We start from the raw sequence: 19,300 nt of genomic DNA on the forward strand, positions 1-19,300 counted from the left end.
CTACAAAAGAACTATGATCTGGTCATAATCATAACTTTTGTATGTTCGTCAAATGGATGTCAAGATTTCTCACTTATGGATGGCAAGAAATGAGCGAAGCACATCTCAAACACACAACTGGAGATGCAGTCATAATCCGTGCACAAGAAAAACTGTCAAAAGTTTCAAATGTAAATTTCTACTCATTAATAACAGATCCATGAAAAACATTATACAAGACCAAAAAACTCTGGGGTGTTCTTAAGTGACAGAGAAGTGTGAAAATATGATGAACACAACATTTTTTGAAAGGTATAAAAAGAAACAGAGGAGAGAGAGAGAGATCTGATACAGAGCAATAATTATGCAGAGGAGAAAGCCAAACTAAATCAATACAAAATAGCAGCTCTAAAAAGATATTTGAAGAGAAATACAAGCAAAGGCACCCAGATATGGAAAATTTCATAATACAAAACAAATAAGATCACAAAGAGGAACATAAAACAGAGGAAGATAAGTAGAAACCAGGGTACTCCTATGGTTCATAGGTAGGTACTAGGCTATCAGCCCAAGAGCCTACGTAAACCTAGCCAGCAAGGTACCATAGCTCACGCCACCCAGGAAAGTTATTTTCCTGTGCCACTGTCTAGCAGAGACACAGAAGTGATCCCGAGGGTGTATTTCCCATTTCCCATCCACTCATCAAGATTTTTCTTGAAGAGTGCTAATGAAGAACTTTGCTTGACATAGATGGGTAGTTTGTTCCAGAGTATGGGAAGTCTCTGGGACAGGAATCTATCCCTCCAGCATGTCCTGTTTAGTGACCTAAACCTTGTCACCACAATGGAGAGTGTAGCTTGGAGGGATTGGGATTTCTTTAGGTGTAGCATGCCCAACAGCTCTGGGTTTGACATAGCTTTAGATGTTAGGCAGAGATCACCTCAGAGTAGGCTTGTAAAGGCTCCGGGCCATTAATCCTAGTACACACCCATGAATCTAAGTTAAAACAAACAGAAGCTGAAGTTATGGAATACCTGCAAAGTGAAGGATTTAGTGTAGCAAGTCTAACACAGGTTATGTCACAGCATGATGGAACAAGGAGTCCCCAAAGTAAGGGGAAATAGGTGGAAGATGAAGCATCTGATGACTTGACACATGAAAATACTCTGGAGCCTTCAGTAGGAAACCAGTACAAGAGTTCAGTTGGAGTTGCACAGCAAGGGAAGGACCAGGAAACAGTGGCAACTCTGACACAGTCAATTTTGTGGAGGGATAGGCCAGCGAGTTCCCACACGAAACAGATGACACAGATGCAGCTGAACAGAATATGTCACAGGAAGATTTTCTGGAACTTTCAAAAGAATGCCAATAGGAAACAGCCCCCAGCTTAAAAGAAAATTAGCTAAGTGAAGAGTTGCTTGATTTAATAGAGATGACTAGACATATTAAGAGCGATGAAAAATCTAGATTACATAAAGTCAAGAAGACCAAAATGGTATAAGTCTGATGAATACAGTAATCAAAACTATTAAACAGAAATCCAAATGATATAGCAGAAGCAAACGAGATTTATTACTGTGCAGTTACATTAATAAAAAGCCTTACAAAAACACAGAACAATAAGGGAAAGGAAGGGAAGAAATCAAATGCCACCATGAAAAGCACTGAATTAAAAAAAAAACAACACTATAAAGCAGCCAAGACAAGTGTCACTGCTAAAGAGTATAGAAAAAGGAACAGATACACATAATAAAAAGCAATGTGCAGTATCAGATCCTGGTCTGTTTTATCATACACTATTGCAAATAAACTAAATATGTCAGCACAAGCAGAAAAATTTCAAAGAAATGCAGATAAATATAAAGGAAAAGTACAAACTAAGCAGGTCATTAATGACCCAAAAAAGTTTTATAGTGAATTGAGAAACAAAGCAAAAGGAATAGAAACACCAGAAAAAAAAAACATTTTGGAGAAATATCTATGAAGACCCTGTGGAACATAATGATGGTTAATGGAGAGAAGTAGCAAAAGAAACAGTAAGAAGATCAAACGTACGGAAAAATGAAGTAACAGCCAAAGAAATTGAAACAAAATTAAGACAAGCTCCTAAATGGAAAACTCAGGTCCAGATGCAATACAGAACTTCTGGTTTAAAGTATTAACATCTTTACACAAAGATTTAGCCCAGAGTAAGAACTATTTATATGCCCATCCCAACCAGACCACTACCTAGTTAACAGAAAACGATACCCCTTAACAGCGAGTCTGCAAGCTAAAAATTGTAGACCAATAACTTGCCTTCCAATGATGTATAAAAAATATATTCTGGGACTAATGCTGACGTACATTCATTTAGAAGAAAACTCAATCATGGCAATAGAACAAAAGGGTAACAAAAGAAAATCATATAGAACAAAGGATCACATGCTATCAAATAATGTCAAAATGGAGAGCTGCAAAAAAAGGGGAAGGAACCAAGTATGGCATGGATAGATTACAAAAAAGTATTGGACAGCATCCCATATTCATGGATAATGGAGTGCTTACAGATGAACATATACCCTACATTGATAGATTACATTACAATTACCATGAAATAGTAACAAACCACTTTGCAAGCTAAGCCACGATAAAGGACAAATTATCCCAGAGAAAAATTAACATGGGATATCCAGGGTGACTGTCACCGCTGCTGTTTTGCCTTGCACTCATTCACTAAGCTGTTTACTTATTAGGTCATGGTTACAACTTGGCTCTTAGAAAAGGTCATGGTTACAACTTGGCTCTTAGAAAACCAAGTGCAAAGACTTCTCTTCATTTTTGTGGATGATTTAAAACTATACAGTTCATCAGATGAAGAGCTGAAAGCACAACTGGAAGGGGTCAAAACTTTCTCAGATGATATAACAACGTCATTTGGTTTTGATAACTTGTGCAAAAGCAACATTTAAAGCACTAAAGCTGCAGCAGCAACAAAAGGTTAGACTGGGACAGGAATGTGATATAAAGGAACTTGAGCAGGAGGGAGTGTTTAAATATTTGGGAATACATGGAAGGATCAACAATAAAACATGCACAAATATGAACAAACTTCAGTAAGAAAAGACTGAAATTAATACTGAAAACAGCCCAGACATCTAGAAGAAAATCCAAGCTATAAACCAATTTACTCTTCCTGTTCTAACTTACAGTTATGGGGTGACTAACTGGCCCCAAAAGGTATTGCATCAGTTGAACAGGAAAATAAGAAAAGAAAAATGCTTCACAGTTGAACAGGAAAATAAGAAAAATGCTTCACTCTCATCAAAATGTATATATATATATATATATATATATATATATATATATATATAAAAAAATCAGTATATAACAAGCTTATATATTTCTCATTCTGAAGGAAGTATGGGCCTCCTCAAAACTGATTACATGTAGTGATCTGCAATCATGGGGTTGCATACATATCTGATGACCTCTCAAGAACCAAATATAGTGAAAATTTTAAAACATGAGGAGAACAAGTCTAAGATGACTTCCCTGCTTAGTTTAGCAGAAACAATCAGTATCAAGTGGGAATGGAAATCAAAAGAAGTAGACAAAAAAAAAAGTCATACAGCAACTGAATGTGCTAAAAATAAAAGGAATACAAGAAGGATTAGAAGTGAAGGCAAGAAATGGGGAAAAGGCATAAATATTGTTGCAAGTACAGAAAACTTCTGGAACAACTCATGTTAATCAGGATCAGATACAGGAATGGTTAAGGAGAGGTGAATTTAAACCAGATGATGAAAGAAAGGTTAACACTGGTGGCCCAGAATAGCGGACTATGTACACATTCTACAAAGTCCATTAAACGTGGGAGAAACAGAAAAGTGCAGGTTTTGTTAAACAGAAATGGAAATATTCACACATCTTGTTGTGGGTGTGATAACACTAACAGCAGAGGGTCTGTATACAGAAATGTATAATAATGTGGCAAGAGTTTTGCATTAGAAATTACGCAAACAATATTATACTGAAGTAGCTGAGAAGCACTGAAAACATGAGCCACAGAGCATTATAGAGAATAAAGGATCACACTACCAACAGTTCAAAAAAATATGCAAGAATACCAGCTATAGTAGTCCATGAAAAAAGACGACAGAAGTAGCACTGATCATTGAAATTGCTACACTCAGCGATTAGTGTCTTATGTGCAGAGAGACTAAGTCATAATATACCAAGCTCAGATGGCAGAAACAAGGGCAACGTGGAAGAAAGATACCCAGATAGTCCCAATAGTAGTAGGAGCAATGTGTTCGAAAAAAAAATTACAGTATAATTTAGATATACTACTATTAACAGAAACAGTATGTATTTTGTGTTAAATTTCATATGAATTCCAGGAGGAGTCAGTTCTGGGCAAATTGTGTGTGCTGCGAAAAGCACTTTTAGCTAACAAAGATTGAAACAATACTAATTTCATGAACCTTAATAATACTTTGACTCAGGAATGGGATCCATTCCCATCATTGTACTAGAAACCCAAAAGACTTGGAGAAATTAAAACTAGTGAATACCCACCACGGAACAGCCCCAGGAAATAGAAACACTGCCCTGCTACACAAAAATCAGATTTTAGTGTTTAACAGCTTTTAACAAGTCCATCATGGGTGTAATTTGCAGTACCGCAGAAGCAGTGGCCAAAAATAAAGTGTTTTATAGTTATGGAAGCAGTAAAACAAGTCAATATCCAATACTTTTCTTTGCAATTAGTAATACATCACAGGCGCTGATAAACCTGATCATAATTTCTTAGTATATGGTGCAATACAAAAGCATAGCGAGCTTAGACATCCCCGATATGGATGACAAGAAATTTGTCTCAAGAGCAGAGGAATTACTTGAAAGGTAAAACTTTGTCAATGTTGGGAACAAATAGTAAGTTGGTTATGATTGGAAGCAGTCTTCATAATACACATCTTTTAGCCAACATTAGACAGCAATCCACATGATCCATATACAATAACTATACTCTGCATTAACCGAAGAAATGAAACCAGGAAGTATCTTTTAGCCAACATTAGACAGCAATCCACATGATCCATATACAATAACTATATTCTGCATTAACCGAAGAAATGAAACCAGGAAGTAAGGTAACTCTACTAGATCATCAATGTCCTTTACCAACTAACCACTTGTAATTACTATATACCCATTTAATATAAAGGGAGTCTTGTCAGTGTAGATACAAAGCTTTTCCACGTAACAAGAGTACATGAACAGTTCAAAAAAATAATGGAAAAATCACATGCCTTTTTTGTACAAAACAGTGCTGTAGTTTCTTTTTTTGTTACATCCTGTCGGCTAGGTGAAGTAAAACAAAATGAATCATGCTACAAATGGAAGTTTTAAAATAATTGAATTGTAAGTACCAATAAGCTAAAAGCATATGAAAAACAACTTCTCCAGGCATCCACCTTGCACAAGCCATCATTTTTATATCAAAAGTAATCATGATCACAACTACCAACCATAAAATAAACATCAATATCTCAAATTATTAAAACACAAGCCAAGTGGATACAAATTCAAACTTAAATTTACATCATCACCACCACTCGTCTACCCAATATAGCATTGCTTCAAGATCTCCCCCTTTTAGAGTCCCCTTTATTTTCTCAAGAAAATAAAACAGAAATCTTGTAAAATGGCTGCATCTTACTTAGTAGGTTTTCCAAGTTCAATTTTTAATTCCCCTTTTTTGATCATTCTAACATGTTCAACTACCCTGTCCTTCAAATTTTTAAGCACTTCTCCAAGTGACTCATTGCAGATATGAGCAAGTAGCAGCAGACTAAATCATTTTGCCCTTTCTTAGGAACAGAGAGAACATGAACAATTTTCCAGAGCTGTGGAATGGTGTTTTGAAATAATGACCATCTTAGGAATAGAGCAATACAGAGGCTGCAATTTTGCTTATCAATAATACATTAGAGGTCATCTGTACTAGCCACGCCATGTCCTTTCTGGTCAACAGCAGCAGTAGTTTTAACACTGTACTCTGAGGTGGAGGACTGAAGACATTAATGTGTAGGGTGGTGCAGGATCCAGCTGAGACAGGTCTAGATAGTGGAGGGTTTTTTTTTTTTCCTTCTTTTGGTACCAACTGAAGATAGAAAAAGATCTTCCTTTAAGGCCTTGGAGAATGCAGGTTAGAACTGCTAACAGTAACTAACTAGCTGTACTTACCATAGATAGAGTTTTAAGCATTTAGGGAAAGTTTTCTCCTGATGGTGCAGTGATCCAACCAAGCTTCATTTCTTTCCAGGATCACAACTTTTGAGTTGAGAGAGCAATCAACCCAGTGATTACCCTCCAAATGCTTAATTTTCATACAACACATTGTCCAAGATCAGAAAGAAACTCCCCTAGAAGCAGGCAAATGCCTAGCCAATGACAGCAACATCAGTTACAGGTGTCCAATCTATGCTTACAAGTGCAAGCAAGAAGCCATAGTAGTATTCATTGTTAACTCCCCTAGACTTGATAACACAAGGTGGAATTCTCACAGGTCTGTTTCTCCAGATGCTTCAAACTAAGCAGAGATTACTAATGAATTATGATAACACACCAAATGCAGACACATTATCAGCCCAACTAGCTGCCACCCAATACAGTATGCAGCATCTACCAGGGGTTGATCAATCCTTGTTAAAAAGCCCATATATTAGTGAAGGTTCTTTGTTACCCAAGTAGCTCTGCATGGTGGTAATTGCAAGACAGCAAAGTTACTACCTAGTCACCAATTATTATTAATCTTACTTAATATTCCATGTGAACAGGAGAATTTGAAACAGGCCTGCTGAATGACCATTTCCCTTCTTCACAGTGGAATCATGATAAAAAGGCTCTAAGGATTAGGCAGCAGGTTAGGAGTTCTGAGGCATGAAGTGAGCCCTGTGTACAACACATCATAGTACACAGCTAGATCATCTATGTATAGCCAGTCATTTCTCATTGTAATGTAATGTAGCCAGGGACATGAACTTTAACAATGAAAGTAAAAAGATTCAAAGGACAGCAATATTCCAGAGGTATCACTCAAGTGTACAGTACACACAAAAAATATATATATGTAATTTAAAATCAGCAAAACTCCTAGAAGTGACATGCAGTAGTTTAAGCCCTTTGGCCTTGGCCTACACTCTAATGTGAAACCAAATCTGAAGTTGGGTGTTGAAGTTGTAAGTAGAGCAGATGGGGGGCTGATATCCCAATGGCAAACCAAGGCCTTTCTTTTGTGATGAAAGGTCCTACACCATACGTCAGAAATGTCGAGATCTGAGATGGGGGATGTTAAATAGGTTTTAAGCCTACTGAGATACAGTATATGCAAGACAAAGAAACTAGGCTCTGTCATGTCAAGGAAATGCCAGCATGCTATAGCTGGGGGGTATGATAGAAGGAATAATGCTTAAAAAATAAAGAAGAATTAAGCTTACAAACAGACAACAGAAGGGAAAAATAGTAAGAGGAAGAGTGTCTTAACAGCACTGCTGATTCCATAAAGTTTTCTGCAGTATGGGATAATGAGATAATAAATAATACTTATTTGTTAACCGGGTAGGCCCACTGGACACAGTCCCTTTAGGGACAAGGGAGCAATCTTTGGTTAACTGACTTGCTCAAGATCACAAAGCAGGCAAACTGAGGACTGAAGGAATAAAACCCTGTACCGAAGAACTACAGTGCACAGCCTTAACCCTCTGTCAATGCACAGCCTTAACCCTCTGTCAAACTAAAGGGAAGGAAGTGGCACTACAGAAAAATAAAATGAAGCTGCTCAAGAGGAGGCCTTTCTATGAGTGGGGGGAGGGCAATCAATGAGGCACCAGTATGAATGGAGGCAACTGCGTGTAAGCAAGTTCTAGACTGTGGTATGGGAACAACAGAGAGGAGTTCAGGATACTTGACAAAAGACAATGTTGTTGTTGTTTGTCTTTCGGCTTTTCCCGGTAAGAGGTCGCCACAGCAGAACTCCGGTCCACTAATGATTGGCAGTAGATTTTTACGAAACGCCGAGGTGCCAGCTTGATGCCCAACCTTCAACGAAGGCATGCCCATTTACGCACGCATGTCTTTCGAACGTTACCCAACCACGGGGAGGACATGCAGACTCCACACAGAAGGCACTCCCAAGCCCAGCCGAGAATCGAATGGGAGAACCTCTTGCTGTGAGGTAACAATGCTACCACCGTACCACCATGGACAGTAATAGGCTGAAAAGGCTGGGAAACCACAGGGGAGCAAAATTACCTTGCTTCTCATCCTCCATTCTTGATGCTCCTATTCATTGCTTGAAAAATGTTATTTGGGATTTCAGACATCTCCAAATTTAAAATATTTCTTTGTATAATATCTCTGTCATGCAAACATGCATTTACGTAATACTGATTAATAGTTTCAAAAAAGCAAGTAGTTTCAAAGATTCTTAAACAATTTATACACAGAATATAAAATACAAGCATGTGGATCCGATTATCCAGGCCTCTTACAAGTGATTCATAAGAAAATGCATTTTGAACATATCTAGGGAGAAAAAACAAAATACACTCATAATGCTTTGTTTTTCTTGTATATAAAAGATTACTAGTGAACAAAAAGTGATCTGGATAGTTAATAAACTGATGAATGTTTTTAGTGGTTATACATATTTCTATTACCACTCGCATTGCTTCCTAACTGGATTACATGGGAGCACTTCAAGTGGAATACATATTGGGACGGCCAGGATCACAGGCTGGCAGTGGCACAGGAAAAATGTTTCAGCAACTACAAAAAACTGTGACAGAGAGAGAGAAAAAAAAAAAGTGTCTTCACACTAATGGCCAATATTACATTTCATGACATAATGGACAGGTCATAAATATCACCAAACAGGCCAAGTCTTCCTACTGCCACAGAAATAATTATGACCATCTTATACAGTCTTACTGTTGCAGACCTCACATCCTACCAGGAAAGCCCGTTTCAACCAGTTCACCCCTTCCATTAAAAACACAGACATTCACTGTCCCAAGCAACAAACATCACGTTCAATGCTTGTTCTGACCTGCCCCCACCCTGTTGGCTTCGAATCAGTCTCCAGAGCCATGGACAAGGGTAATGTGGTCCACACAGCCTATCTAGACCTTGCCAAGGCCTTTGACACCATCCCCCACTCTGGAATCACAGATAAACTTACTAAGCTGGGCATTAATCCCTACGTCACCCAGTGGGTTGCTAACTGGCTTACTGATAGAACCCACACTGTAAATGTAGCCGACTCCAAATCCAGCTCCAGACAAGTGGAGTACCTCAGGGTTCAGTCCTGGGACCGCTCTTGTTTGGCATCTACTTCTCTGAAGTACAGGCCAACACTAAGGGACTCTGGATAACAAAGTTTGCAGATGACTGCAAACTGGGAGCCATTATTGAATCCCCAAATGATGTGGATACTTTACGAAAGGGCCTTACAGAAACAGATGCTTGGTGCCAGAACCATGGGCTCAAGCTAAATGCCAAGAAATGTATAGTTATCCTCTTTGGGGAAAAAACATGTATCCGTGAATTACCATATAGGTGGCAGTACACTAAACACCGAAGGTTTGATAAGAGACTTAGGGGCACAGGTGGACAGTGGTCTCACCTTCGATAACCACATCACAACAGTCAGGAAATCCTTCTATGTGGCACACCTCATCACTAAGGGCTTTTCATCCAGAAAAAAGGAGGTCATTGTCCCACTGTACTCATCCCTCATTAGACCCATTATAGAATACAATGCTCCGTTTGGTATGTACCTCTCAAGACATCTGCAACAACTGGAAAGGCCACAGAAATACCTCACTAAAAGAATCACAGGCCTAAAGCAGATGCCCTACGCTGACCGCCTTAAAAAACTCCAGCTATACTCTGTCGCATATCGTCTACTCAGAGGCGATCTCTGCTTAACATACAAGGCCATGTCAAACCCAGAGCTGTTGGACATGCTACACTTAAAGAAATCCCAATCCCTCAGAGCCACATGCTCCAGGGATCTAAACCTTGTCATCACAATAAACAAAACATGCTGGAGGGATAGGCTCCTGACCCAGAGACTCCCCAGACTCTGGAATAGATTGCCCATACATGTCAAGCAGAGTGCCTCTTTGGTTCTCTTCAAAAGGAACCTTGACGATTGGATGGGAGAAAGGAAATTCACCCCAGGGATCACTTCAGTCGCCCTGCTAGACAGGGGTCCAGGGAAGTAAATAGTGTGGGAAGAAATAGCCAGGGAATTGTTATGGCTAGGCTTGTATAGGCCCTAGGGCTGATAGCCTAGTACCAACCTATGAACCTATATTCCCCCACAGATAATACTGCCAACTTCCAGAACTCCAGTTTATTAGACAGGCTCTCTCCAGGTGCCTTTGCATTTTCTGTGGTTTATGATTTCTTAATGTAAATGTCCCTTATTCTTTACTGATCACTCATGACTGTTTCTCACTGAGAATGTAATCAGTATAGGTTATAAAATCCAGGCAAAAATCCTTATAATTGTGTTTGTTTGCATGCTTACAAGGTGTCCTATTTAAGTGACTACATGACATTTTCAGAGCACCTGCCTGTGTTTCCCCTAAACTCCCCCCCTACAAAAAAGACACTGAAAAATACATTTGTAAATATCTGTTCATAAAATTAAATGAAAAATACTCAAACCTTTTCTCCCTCTTTGCATCACGCACATAAAAAACAGTTTCAAAATAAGTACCCACAGGAGGGCTAAGAGCTCAATAATGATGCACACCCCCACCCCCCCGTCTGCCCTGTAATATTGCATTGTACTACAACTATTTCAGCTCAGAGATGTGACGTGCATCATATGCCAAAAAGAAAATAATTTTCCAATTTATCCTATTTTGGCTACTGTGATAATGGGAATCTAGCTTATGGGTATTCCAAGTACTTTTCTAAATATACTCTTTCATAAATCCACAACTAAACACGACATTTCTCACAATGAAATTATAGAAAGATAATAACTGTAGGATTTAAGAAGGCAGCTGCTGGGCAAAAAAAAACTATTTTTGGGGGGCAGGGAGTGCACATGTATAGTGTATGATCTGCTTAGAGAGTTAATGAGAAAATAACTACATATTTTTATAAATTACATAGGAATACATTTCTTCCAAAAGGCCACAAATAAGCATATGAAAAAATCAGGCAAAGACAATGGCTTTAGCCAACCATTTTGAGACAGGCATCTCCACCAACATACTTTCAATTTGCTTAACACTGGATAAGACAGTAAGAAGTCAAACAGTAAACAGTGATGCCCCACCCTGTTGGCTACATGCAGAAGCAGTAACATCAGCTGGACTAGTAAACATTGCGCAATATAAAAAAAATGGATAGTGGGCATGGGATGTACTTGGTTCATTCTTCAGCCTCTGACTAGGAAAAGGCACACAAAGAAGACACTAGCCACAGAGGAAGCTCCATGTGAAGGCTTGAAGAAACAAGCATATTGATATTTTTTTCAGCAATACAGTTAAAAAGCATAGCCAATGACAGGGGTGCTACAGTCCGTTAGTAAGCAAGCAGCAAGGTGATCAGAGAAATTATTCCAGACAAGTCACTACAGTAAATACTTCTACATTTAGGATTCAGAGTGAAGTTTCAGTCTAGCAACTGGGAAAAATAGTACAACAAAGAGCAGAGCAGACAGCTGACTGTGGTAATATTCTAGGCCACATACAACAGTAAATGCATTTGTGCCTGGTAAAAATATTCTGTTGATAAGCTCTGGGCAATTTCTCAAGTAAGCAGCTGACGGACACCATGGATTTATTCCAGTAGGCACAGTAGTAAATTCATGGAAGGTTGAAGTTTCAGTCCAAAATTGTTAGCGACCCAACAGGTAACACACTCACTTTTGATGTTGGGTGATGGGAAGACCATAGGTTTTATTCCCACAGCAGGTGCTTTGATACAAGTTTCCAATAATGCAAGTGCAAATGTAACAATTTAGACTGATGTGATCCTAACTGCAAAATCCTTTAGATGAGACCGTAAACCAAAGTCTCATCTGCTTGTGTTGGTAGTAGCTCTTTTAAAGCAAAAAAAAAAAAAATGCCTTTGCACTTATTGAAGAAAAAAAAGGAACATTTCTACAGTGCCCTGGCAAATATCCCCGGCCAGTACAACCATGGGTTGCCATCAAAATAAACCACAAAGCTAGTGAGATTAACCCAATCAACAAAACATAATAAAAATCAGGAAAGAAGAGAAATGCTGGATAATGTGTGATTTTGCAAAGATCAGTGTCAATGGTGCAACAGGTAATACACTTGCCTCTGGTGCAGAAAGCTAAGAGTTGTATTCCCTCACCAGTTAGACTGATTGTGCCTCAAGATCATATCCTTGTATCCTGTCTTCTACAGGCTGTTGAGGGAGATCTATACCTGGCATAGAAGGCATTGTCAGACCCCACTCTGATAAACCTCCTCCACATCCACAAAACAAAATAGCTCCAGAATTACCTATTCTAAAGACTTACACCTTGCCTGTGACATAAACAGGACCTGCTGGAGAGGCAGGCATGTATCCCAGAAACTACCCCTTATCTGGAACAGCCTCCCCATCCATGTGAAGCAAAGTTCCTCCCTAATCCAATTCAACTTGGACATCTGAATGGGGAACAAGAAATTCATCCCTAGTTTGGCACCTGTGTGTGTAATGGACAAAGGTAGCCTGTAAAATGGTTCATCTCCCAGGCCCCTGCTTGGAAATGTTACACCACCCAAGCCCCTGCTTGCACTTACCAAGGGTACCGGAACTTGTCAGAGATTTGGGATGTATCGCTAGGCTTAAAAAGGCTTTTGCAGTCATTAACCTAATAAACATTTATAAACCTATAAGGATACAAAAATGCCATCTGGCATAGAATAGAAGTCCATATAAAAGATTAAGCTTACGGATGCCAAGCATACAGGAAGAAAGTAGTCAGTGGACACTCAGGAACCACTCAGCAGCTATACTTCCTGAATATATCACTGGCTCAACATGCACCTGGAGTCAAGACGCAATACAAGTAGCCATTCTCTAAAGACTGGGGAGCCAGTAGGCAGGTAAGCAAAGAATTTTCCATACCTCTCAACTGTACAGATTTTCACAGAATGCCCATTTTTTGCCTCATGTTTTTAGCTTGTTTTCCATAAAATTGTGGTTCCGGCAAATTAAACACTGAAGTTAGAAAATAATGGCATTTGAGTTTCAGACTTCATGCACTTCAAACATTCATGCCAATACAAAATCTGTTATTCTATCAACTTTCTAAATTTGTAAGACCAATATTTACAAAGTGTCCCTATTTTTGGAAAGCCTTTGTCCAGATTTCTTGCATACCTCGCAAGTGTACCTCATTACGAGGAACGTACCTCATTTTGGGTCTTAAAAACTTCATGTTCCTCGAAGTTCAACACCGAAAGAGTCTGTCACACATTCAGTGTTCGGAATTTTTTTTAAGTGAAATCCATGGTAAATAGAAATTAATCATATTAATTCATTAAAGGGTCTTCTTTATAAGTAAAGCCAGCATATTTTAACCATTCTATGACCTTCCTATTTGAAGTTGTTAGTAAGCCATTAGTATGTGTTAAATTGTTCCACATTTTGCCCATTTGTTCCACATTATGAAGGCGAGTGTTCCTTATTTTGGAGATGGGAGCTATGCTTGCGTTCTTGGTCTTAGAGGTTGAGATGTATGAACAAAAGCATTTCCATAGCGTTGATTAAAGCAGACCGATGTAGGGAGTGAACACCCAAAGTTCAACAGAAAACGCATATCTATAAAAACTGAAAGTGTTGCCCAATGTTTGCTACAAACAAACCAGAATAATAATTGCGGGAGGCCCACATAACAGCGACAGGCCACTAGACTGTTCTCACTAGTAAATGCATTTTTGTGATTAAGGACGCTTACATCTAAACTAGCCTTTAAAACCATGCAATCTTCACTACTTATAAAACACACAAAAACATTTCTGTACTAGAGAAATAATTAGCTTGGTGCATCGCGTCGCCAACAATCATGACGTATATATACGCACACCCAAAGGATTATTCTGTTGAAGGTTCACATACGTCTACCAACTCTGCAAGATGCTTAGCAGATTGATACTTTAAGATTACTTACTGTGGACCAACACATAACGTATAAACATGTATAAAATGTGAGGTGCCAACATGTACTTCCAGCTTCTTTTTCACAACAATTTCACCCCAGAAATTGTGTAATGACACTAAGAAATCCTGCATCAAACACCAGCATCATAATAGAAACACTTACCTTTAAAAGCAGTTTCATACGCCTTGTCATCCATTGCCCCCCGTCTAGCAAAATACTATCCCCATTACAGAAGTACTGCAAGTAAATAACGCCACACCAAAAACACAAATGTCTACTCTGAAATGTTACATCAAAAGTGTACACATTTTAAAACAGGATTTCAAAAACGGACCCAAATTTCAACTCCCATCGTGCATCACAATGCAGACTCCAGTGTTTTGATGTTACTTCCTGATTTAAACGTTCAGAAAACGTCACCATGCCAACTGCAGACGCTGCGTGTGTTTATCGAGGAGGTACGTTTGTATGTAGGGTTGCCACCTTTTCAAATGCCCAAAGTGGAATATTTTTGGTACAAACATCAGATTTTGCAGGCTGAAACATACCCACGGCCGGTACAAAGGACATAACTTCACTTTTTGCCTAAATAAAAGCTTATTCTTTTAGCATTTTATTTGCTTATTCTGTTTCTTAAAACATGCATTATTTATTTATTTATTTGTTTTACGTTTGTTGACCGGGCTAGTCTAACTGGATATATGTCCATTTTCAGTAGAGGCCCGGGGAGAAAAGCTCCAAGCACTAGCAGTGACAAAGAATACAGTATTTAGTAAATAGTCAAGTTACAGTACATTGTCTGTGTTGGCAAGAACAAAAATAGTAATAATTAATTTAGTAGGTTGAAGTTAATATCAATAACAGAGAGCTAAACAAAGACAATAATATATATATATATATTTTTTTAGATTACAAAGTAAGCATCAAAGAAATAGTATGGAAGAGAAGTGTAGAGAGAGCAAGAAGGGGAATAAGATGTCAGTCAGGGTTAGAGCATGGACAAAGCCAGTGAGTTATATAACATGTAGGTGTTTCAGATACAGAATAACTGTTTTATGTAACTATTACATATAATATAGGAAACAATTTTGCCACAAAATCTCAGGACATTTGCGATTTTTACAATTTTTTTTTTTTTTTTTGCAGGACACAACTGCCCAAAGAGGGACTGTCCTTCGCAAAGTGTGACAGGTGGTAACCCTATTTGCATGTTTTGATGTAGGACCAATATTTAGTTTAGTTTTGTATTGTAAACATGTAGCAAAATATTAAATATTTCAAAACATATGAGACTGAGCAAATGTACTGAAATAAGTTTCACCTTTAGCTCTACGCTGCTGTTAAACTGGAAGCGTGGTGTCTTAATATACAATGTTGGCTGTGTCAGATTCCTGTGTCTCTCAGGCATCCACAAAAATATATGTACCAGTACCACGCTGAAAAGGGCTGCTGTACATTAATTACGAATTTCTTTGTAAATATCTATGGTAAACAATACTAAAATATATTAATTCAGTTAAAAAAACATTTTTGATGCAGTAAGTAAGAAACAGTTAGCCATTCTTACCTCTCAACTTCTTAGCACAAAAAGTCTGGACAAAGTCAAGTATAATGGAGGAACAAAGCCCCCAAAATAGGGACAACTTTTAAATATTACTCTTATAAACTTAGAAAGTTAGTAATACAGAGGTCTGTCATTGTTTAGCAAATTCAGTCCTCACTGATTTGCCACAAAAATTCAGAAAACCACAAATGTTATGAGGCATATACCAAAAATATGAGGCAAAAATCTGGACAGTTAAGAGGCATGTTCTTCAGTGAAGGAGATAGTAAGTGCTTCACATTCTCTCTGTTTCACATTGTGAACCTTCGGGCCCAGTTCCAAAAGACTTGCACTCAGTGTAAGTGACCACTTACAATGAGACCGTGGCTTTCAGAATGTAAGCCTGTTTGCAGATAGATCTTCCACCGAAGTAAGTCACTTAAAATGAAAGCAAGTCTTTTGAAATTGGAACAGACTTACACTGCGAGCTGCTGTTTTGGAATCTGGACCACTGTGTTCCACATTTTGGTGAAGGAAGGATGAAAGCTATGAACACTATTTGGTATTGATCCTAACTGCACATATGCATACACTACACTAAATAAGACAGTGGTCGGTAACAAAAAGGGCAACATTTTGCCAGATAGTAGGGTATTTAAATGAAACAGAGTGATGCATGTTTCTTATATTACTAGTTTTCCAGTTAATCATTCTGTCAGTAAAAACCTCTTTGCACCCTCCATCTCAAAATGAATGTACCTTATTTTGCTTCCTCAACTTCAAACTGTTTCAACGGTGATCAAGAGTGCTGCATCATTTGTATAAAGAGGATTAGTATCCCCTTAATCCATTACATTTATATAAAAATAAAAGTTCTTTGTGTACTTATATATTATTGCAACCACATTCTGAACAGGGCAAATGGTTCATTTCCATGCTGTTTAGTTTTCTCTCTCTCTCTCTCTCTCTCTCTAATGATGTTTTACTGTTGAAATGACATGTTATTTGAAGGATACTTCATGTTTCCTTCAGTTTTTCTGTCTTCATAGTATTTACGTAAGTACCCACATTACTAAAGTGGAAATTGACCAAAATTTATGCTTCAATTTCTACTGATTAATGTACATGTACAAATGCTGTTTGTGCATCCACAATAAACACTATGAAGACAGCAAAACTGAAGGAAGCAAGAAGCATCCTTCAAATAAAATGTCGTTTCAACACTAAAACATCATTAGAGAGAGATAAAACTGCACGGGATGGTTTTACAGCAGGCAAGGATCGGTACTGTCTGATGTTGATCTTAACATCACAGGGTGAAGCACAGACCAGTAACATAGCAATTACTTTGACATTATCTGACAGACCAGAAAGGTCACTATCATATCTCGCAACTGTCTAGATTATTGCAGAATGTCCAAATGTATAGGTTCATAGGTAAGTACTAGGCTATCTGCCCGAGGGCATCTGTAAGCCTAGCCAGAATGTGTTGGCTTCCGCCGCCCCATTAGATTAGTTCTCTGTGCCTCTGTCTAGCAGAACCATTAGTTCCCTGTGCCTCTGTCCAGCAGAGCCACTGCAGTGAACTCCGGGGTAAATTTTCTGTTTCCCTTCCACTAGTCAAGGTTTCTCTTGAAGAGTGTTTGTGAGGGGCTCTGCCTAATGTAGATTGGAATCCTGTTCCAAAGCATAGGGAGTCTCTGGGACAGGAATCTATCCCTCCAGCATGTCCTATTTATCGTTGTGGTGAGGTTTAGATCCCTAGAGCGTGTGGCTCTTGGGGATTTGTTTTTTTTAGGTGGAACATGTCCATCAATTCTGGGTTGGACATGGCCTTGTATGTCAGGCAGAGATCACCTCTGAGTAAGCGGTATGCAACCAAGTACAACTGGAGTTTCTTCAGTCGGGCTGCATAGGGCATCTGTTTGAGGCCAGTAATCCTCTTTGTGAGGTACTTCTGTGGTCTTTCCAGCTTTGCAGGTGTCTTGTAAGGTACATCCCAAATGGGGCATTGTACTCTATGATGGATCTGATGAGTGATGAGGAGAGGGGCACAATAACCTCTTTTGTTCTAGATGCAAACCCTTTTGTGATTAGGTGGGCCACATAGAAGGATTTGCTAACCACTTTGGCAATATGGTTATCAAAGGAGAGATTACTATCTACTTGGGTCCCTAGATCCCTTATAACATTTTCTGTATTTAGGGGACTACCACGCATGTGGTAGTTCACGGGTACTTTGTTTTTTCCTAAGGGGATGACTATGGACTTTTTGGCATTTAGCTTGAGGCCATGATTTTGACACCAGGTATCTGTCTTAGTGAGACCCTTTTGGAGGATGTCTGTATTAGCCAGAGAGTCAATTATGGCCCCCAGTTTGCAGTTGTCTGTGAGCTTGGTTAGCCATAGTCCTCCTGTGCTTGCTTATACCTCTGAGAAGTATATACAGAACAGGAGGGGTCCCAGGACTGAGCCCTGGAGACACCACTTGTAACCAGTTTAAAGTTGGACCTAGAGCCTGCAACTTTCACCGTGTGGGTTCTATCCATGAGCCAACTGGCAACCCATCTCGTGACATAGGGGTTTATGTTCAGGCTGGTGAGTTTATCTATAATACCAGAATGGGGAATGGTGTCAAAAGCCTTTGAGAGGTCGAGGTAGGCTGTGTGGACCTCCTTTCCCTCATTTAAAGCCTTGGTAACTGTCTCAAAGAAGTCCACCAGGTTTAGGAGGCATGACCTGCCCTTAACAAAGCCAAACTGGGTAGGGTCCAATGCTTGGAGGTTCCTAATGTCTCTGTTAATTAGTTCCATGATGATGTGCTCCATAGCCTTGCAGACCAGGCTAGTCAGGCTTCTAGGGTGATAGTTCCCGGTGTCCGTTGTGGCTCCATCTTTGTGGAGTGGGATAACTGTTGCTGTCTGCCACTCCCTGGGTACGTAGCCTGTAGAGAGGCTGATTTTGAACAGTGTGTTTAGATGAGGGGTTAGTTCATTTTGGAGTTCATGTAAGACACAGCCTGGGACACTGTCCAGTCCCATTGAAGCTGTGTTTTTGGCTTTGGATAGGGCTGTTTTAACCTGTGTGTCAGTGATTGCCGGGCTGTACATTCTTCTGATATGGTTATGGACCCTTTAGGGGTGAGAGGGGGGTGAAATTTGCACTAAACCTGTCTGCCAAAATGTTGGCAATATCAGTCGGTTCAGTGTATTTTGTGCCATTCTGCACTAACTCAGAGCAGATCTGAGAGTTTTCACTTAGGTTCTTGACATAGCTAAAGAACACTTTGTGTTTACCTTTGGAGTCCTTGGCAATTTTTCTTTTGAAGCTAGCCTTGGATGATTTTATGAGGGATTGTAGTTTCTTGCTGATACTGATCAGGGATGTCTTTCCTTCTTGGGATTTTACTCTTTTCTCTACTAGTTTCATCCTTCTATTCTATAGCTTGTTTATGGCAGGGGTCCACCAGACTGGTTTCCATTTCTTGGAAGAGTCTTGATACTGCTTGGGATAGCACAATCCATGCATTCTTGCAGGTGCTCATAGAGTGTCTTTGTAAGGGATTCAGCAGCTTGGACAGCGTTGTC

At 39.1% G+C, this 19,300-nt stretch overlaps 1 protein-coding gene across 1 annotated transcript in view; it reads right to left on the reverse strand.

Annotated features, from left to right (window-relative positions):
• The window catches only part of CCDC34 (coiled-coil domain containing 34), a gene marked incomplete in the record, with an annotated part of 365,523 nt that extends 350,940 nt beyond the window's left edge, over positions 1–14,583 (reverse strand). Inside the window, 1 exon segment of the mRNA XM_044059167.1 lies at positions 14,333–14,583. Coding sequence (XP_043915102.1) covers positions 14,333–14,366 — 34 coding nt within the window.
• Between the last annotated feature and the right edge of the window lie 4,717 nt (positions 14,584–19,300).

Source organism: Protopterus annectens, chromosome 17.part0 (genome assembly GCF_019279795.1).
Source record: "Protopterus annectens isolate FY-2018-M chromosome 17.part0, PAN1.0, whole genome shotgun sequence".
Lineage (NCBI taxonomy): Eukaryota > Metazoa > Chordata > Ceratodontiformes > Protopteridae > Protopterus > Protopterus annectens.